General features: G+C 42.8%; 1 protein-coding gene across 1 annotated transcript in view; it reads right to left on the bottom strand.

Annotated features, from left to right (window-relative positions):
- Nucleotides 1-5233, bottom strand: part of TENM4 (teneurin transmembrane protein 4) — a gene marked incomplete at both ends in the record, with an annotated part of 73977 nt that overhangs the window by 19051 nt on the left and 49693 nt on the right. Inside the window, one exon of the mRNA XM_009075277.1 lies at nucleotides 1107-1279. Coding sequence (XP_009073525.1) covers nucleotides 1107-1279 — 173 coding nt within the window. The remainder of the gene's footprint in view (nucleotides 1-1106; nucleotides 1280-5233) is intronic.

Below are 5233 nucleotides of genomic sequence, written 5' to 3'. Positions count from 1 at the left end.
CCTACAGGAATAATAAGGACAGCTTGAAAGGGCTGGCACCCTCTCAGTCACCCTCTCCAGAAGGAGAAAAAGCAGTGTTCAGGCATAGCAAGCACTTTCTAAGCTTGCTGCTACTATAGGGAGGTGGAGTGAAAGGTGTGTCTCAGAGATATGGCAACAAATGTGACTCTGAAACACACTGGTGTCATTTGAAGTGGTTTGCCCCTCACAAGTGGGAAAGATGTTTGACACCCCAGTCTCATCAGGCACAAAGCAAGAATGAATGAGATCTGGAGGGTGAAGAAAGCAGAGTCTGAAAGTCCCTTCCCATTCTCCAAGCCCCAGGGAAGACTCTAAGGAGGCTTCAGCCTTCAAAACCTGGAGATCCACACTGGCATGGTTTGTTGCAGTATAAATTCTGCTCCTACCAGTATATCAGCACAATGCTACCCTACTATTCACTCCTCTTTCCCACTTCATCACCTTTTTGTCCCCACCTAATCAGCCCTCTGCTTAACACCTTCCCACCGCAGGCAGAACCATGCTCATTTCCCACAGCCACAAACTAGTCCCACCAGTTCTGCCCTGTCTGTCCACTTCTCCTTTCTCCTTTGTGCCTCTCCACACCAGCCCTTCAGCTCAAACACAGACCTTTCGGACACAGGGATGGTCATTTTTCAGGATGCTTCCTTGTGAATGTTTGAACAGCCAGGGAACAAAGAACCAGATCTCCAGCAACCAGCTGGAAGCCTGTTCCATGAGGAGAGTAACTGTTAAGTTAGAAGCCATTAAAAGAATGAAGCAACGGGGTTGGCTGGAAGTGTGGCTTGATTTATGCAACCCTTTTTTGTTACAACAATAATGGTAATGATGATGGAGGACTGTACTGCATGAGGCTGCATGGCAAGGGGACCGGCTGAGAATGAAGCAGAAAAACAGCTGCACTGTGCTAGGGAATGTGGCTAAGTAGGTGTGAGTGTGCATCTGTACCAGCACGTGGGAAGCTCTGGGGCACTGAGGATGCAGGTGATTTTTGGTGCTGGGGATTATCGAGATGATGCCTTTTTCCTGATGGGTAATCCATTTGCGTACAGCTTGTCTGGGAACGGAACAGTGATCTAACTCACCTTGAAGCAGGGTGTAGAAGGCTCCTGATGCTGACAAATTGGTTGTTATTGTAACATCATCCTTGCTGGAGGTTTCCACCTGGACATGCACAGAGCTGTCGGTATCGCTGCGGAAGCTGCTCACTTGGCCAGTAGGGAAGGTCACATTGGTCAGGCGGCCAAAGCTGTCATACCTGAAAGGGAGGATGGACTGAAGTTAACAGCATCAACAGAGGAGTGGGAGACAGGAATCATCCTATAAAGCAGAGATCAAGTCCTCAAGTCTTCATCCAGAGAAAAATGTACTGTCACTCTGTCAGATTGTCTTAACTATTTTTTGGCTTCATGAGAAAAAAGTCAAAGCTTTTAGCTGAACAAAATGAAGCAAAGAACATAAAATTACTAAATACATATTAGCCTGTATTTTAACAATATTTTCCCAATACTTCTTACCTGTACTATGCAACTTGTTTACAAGAGTAACTTTATGTCCCATTCTTTGTGTCCTCAATTCTTCAGCAATTTATCTTCTTATTTTTTCCCCTATCTTATTTTGAAAGCTAAATGTTAAGGTAGCAGCAAGGACCTGCCAGATTGGCCACATCAGGTAGAGAACTGTCCTTTGTGAACATGATGTAGAGCCCTGAGCACATCTGAAACCCCCCACGTCTACCTTTTACTGTTCCTAGGACAACTGGAAGGACTGGTTTTGAGGTGTAAAAAAGCAGACCAGTTTTCACCCTACTGTGTCCTTGGCTTTTCCAGTGAGGCATTAATATAAGCACCATCTGGGAAGGTTTCTTCAATGTGGACACCCATGTACCAGAACCCAGATGAAATAAGCTCCATACATGCAGGTCCCACAGCAACTAACAAGCTGGAGGAGTATTTTTTTTGATAAAAAGACAAGCGACACTTGTGTCTAAAGGTGCCTTGAGTTGACAGAGCAAATACACCATCCTGCATCCCATTTGTGGCATTGTAAAAAGGGCATCTGTGCATCACAAAGATCAGAGGGTTGGCAAGAGACCTTTGCAATGTCTATTGCAGTCAGAAATGGAGAGCAGTTGGAAGCTCTACTGGCTTATCTCTGATGACATGAACCTTCAGGGAAGAGATATTTAAATAGTTAGGGAGAAACAGTAGAAAACTTCCAGGAAAACAATCAGTGATAAATAAGTGTTTGACATTTTTTCAAGTCCTGCTCACATCTCTTTTAGGAATGATTTATATGATATATAAGATCATCTTATGAAAACATATCACTTGGGGATGCAAAGTGAATGATGGGCTAGCAGAGAGGACTTGCTCTTCTGCACTACCCAAGTGGCGCACAGTGTCCAATGAAGGGCACCATTCCTCACAATGATAAAGTAATGTAAATGATACATTAAAGATAACAAGCTTAAAAAACATGACCAAAGAGGCAAAGTCAAAATAAAAGACTTAATTTAGAGGAGGATTATAATTAGTCGCTCATCATGTCTACTGAGGATGTGACAAGAAGTAATCAGTTTGAATGGAAACAAGGAAGATTCAGGTTAGAAGCTGTAGGAGATTTTTGAGGCCCATGGTTGCTTCAAGCAGGGGAATAGATGGAGTGCTGGAAACCTCACTGCCCAATGCTTTCAGGAATAGGTGAGAGATGTGTTAGAGAGGATCTGGATACAGATGATCAGTCCTTGGAGGAAGCAGCTGGTTGAGGAACTCTTTATGCCCCTCTTTCAGGATTACACTGAGCTGGGGAATAAGACAATAGACCCCATCTAATAATCATAAAGAGAAACCTAACAAAAAAGAAAGAGAGAAGAGAGAAAAGAGAAGAGAAAACAGAAAAAACCCCAGAAAAAACAGAAAAGAAGAAAAAAAAGGGAAAAAAAACAGGGACAGGAAAGGCGGAAAGGAAAGGAAAGGAAAGGAAAGGAAAGGAAAGGAAAGGAAAGGAAAGGAAAGGAAAGGAAAGGAAAGGAAAGGAAAGGAAAGGAAAGGAAAGGAAAGGAAAGGAAAGGAAAGGAAAGGAAAGGAAAGGAAAGGAAAGGAAAGGAAAGGAAAGGAAAGGAAAGGAAAGGAAAGGAAAGGAAAGGAAAGGAAAGGAAAGGAAAGGAAAGGAAAGGAAAGGAAAGGAAAGGAAAGGAAAGGAAAGGAAAGGAAAGGAAAGGAAAGGAAAGGAAAGGAAAGGAAAGGAAAGGAAAGGAAAGGAAAGGAAAGGAAAGGAAAGGAAAGGAAAGGAAAGGAAAGGAAAGGAAAGGAAAGGAAAGGAAAGGAAAGGAAAGGAAAGGAAAGGAAAGGACTCTTTAACTGCCACCCATGAGAGATCCATGAGCAGTCATTGGACTGGCTCTGCGCTATACAGAAACAGAAATTTGTGTCCTCTTCCATTCTCTTTTTTTCCATACTTGTACACAGTGCTGTTACTTCGCTTCTGACAATATGCTGGCAGTGATTTAGTGTGAGGAAGGGCTGGTAGAAAAGGTGATTTTTGTCCAAGATTAATATTTAGTGTATAGTTTTAACGTGGGTGACCTCATTGTGCTCCAGCCCTCAGGTTTGGAGACATCAGCACATGAGGGTTTTCTTGCCCACAGAACAGAAGGGGAGTTGGTAAGGTAGAAAGAAGCATTTAACCCTCTACGGTATCAGTGTCAGTCATGGGATTATCCAAGCATGGGGGACAGTCTTGCCCTTTCCCTCCAAGATCCTGGCAATCAATCAGCCATTTGTGAAATGGAAAAGAAAGAAGAAAAAAAAATTAAACAAGAAAGGTATGAAAGCAGGACTGCATTGCAGGAGTTCGGCATAGATAAGTTAAAGCTTTTCCAAGCAGCTAGCAGCACACAGCCTGGATCTGAACTGCATCTCCTTGCAAGAGCCAAAACTAAAGTGCTTCTAGTACTAAACAGTTTACTCCAGGTTTGTGGCTGCCTTGTTTGCACTGAGATGCATGTGTTTTGCTTGCACTGTCTCCAGTCATCTGCACATGTCCTCCTAAACCAGCATGTGAATCTTAAACAGAAAACATCACAGGCAATATCTTTACCCCATCTGCTGAGACAGGACACAAGGGACGTGATTTAGTCTCTCCCGTGAGCAGAGAAAACACTGTTATTACTGAAGATGTGTTGTGTAACACCCCAAATTCCTTCCACCACAACATAAATAATCCTATATATAAGCCAGTCTGAACAGTAAAGGTAGACTCAAGACTGCAAATGCTCCGAAATTTCAGTAAGATGAATCTGAATTTGACACCTCTGACTTGGTGGTATTAGCAACTCTGAGGGCTTTACCTCTATTGGTTCATTTAGATTTTAAAAAATGAGCTGCTCCTGAAATGAAGCCTGATTTATCTCGTTAAAATAATGTCACAGACCTGGCTGTGTCTTCATACAGGTGTGAAAGGAAGCATGTCTGCAGGTTAGGTACATAAGGGGCAGAGAGCTTTTTCATGTGATAAGTGCTGAGTCAAAGTCCTGTGAGTCATAAGTTTTATCCTAATGGAATGACACTCAGCAAAATGCCATGAGTCAGCACAAACCCTATACTCTATGCAAACTCTACTTATGTGCTCCAATGAAAGACTCAAAAAACTGTGGATACTCAGTTTAACATCCCAAAGCAGCAGCAGACACCCAGCTCCTTAAACTCTGTTATTGAATCACAGAATCACAGAATGGTTTGGGTTGGAAGGACCTTAAAGATCATCCAGTTCCACCCCTCCTGCCATGGGCAGGGACACCTTCCACTAGACCAGGTTGCTCAGAGCCCCATCCAACCTGGGCTTGAACACTTCCAGGGGTGGGGCCTCTACAACTTCTCTGGGCAACCTGTGCCAGTACCTCACCACTCTCACAGCAGAGAATTTCTTCCTAATATCTAATCTAAACATACTGTCATTTGCCCTTGTCCTATCACTACACGCCCTTATTAAAAGGCATGTAGTGCTTTTTTATATAATATTATGTAGTGCAAAATAAAAACTATTTTATATAGTATTTATGTAGTGCCTTTAAAATAATATTCCTGGACCTCAAGCTCCCAGCACCCTCACAATTGGTCCTCCAGATCTGCAGGGCAAATATGTAATATGTGAAAATATGCAACTGGAAAAATCTTTCAGTAACCTCTGCTTGTGCAAATTAGGTTAAAAT

This window comes from Acanthisitta chloris, unplaced genomic scaffold (assembly GCF_000695815.1).
Source record: "Acanthisitta chloris isolate BGI_N310 unplaced genomic scaffold, ASM69581v1 scaffold5685, whole genome shotgun sequence".
In the NCBI taxonomy this organism is placed as follows: domain Eukaryota; kingdom Metazoa; phylum Chordata; class Aves; order Passeriformes; family Acanthisittidae; genus Acanthisitta; species Acanthisitta chloris.
This window is presented reverse-complemented; position numbering and strand designations above follow the sequence as displayed.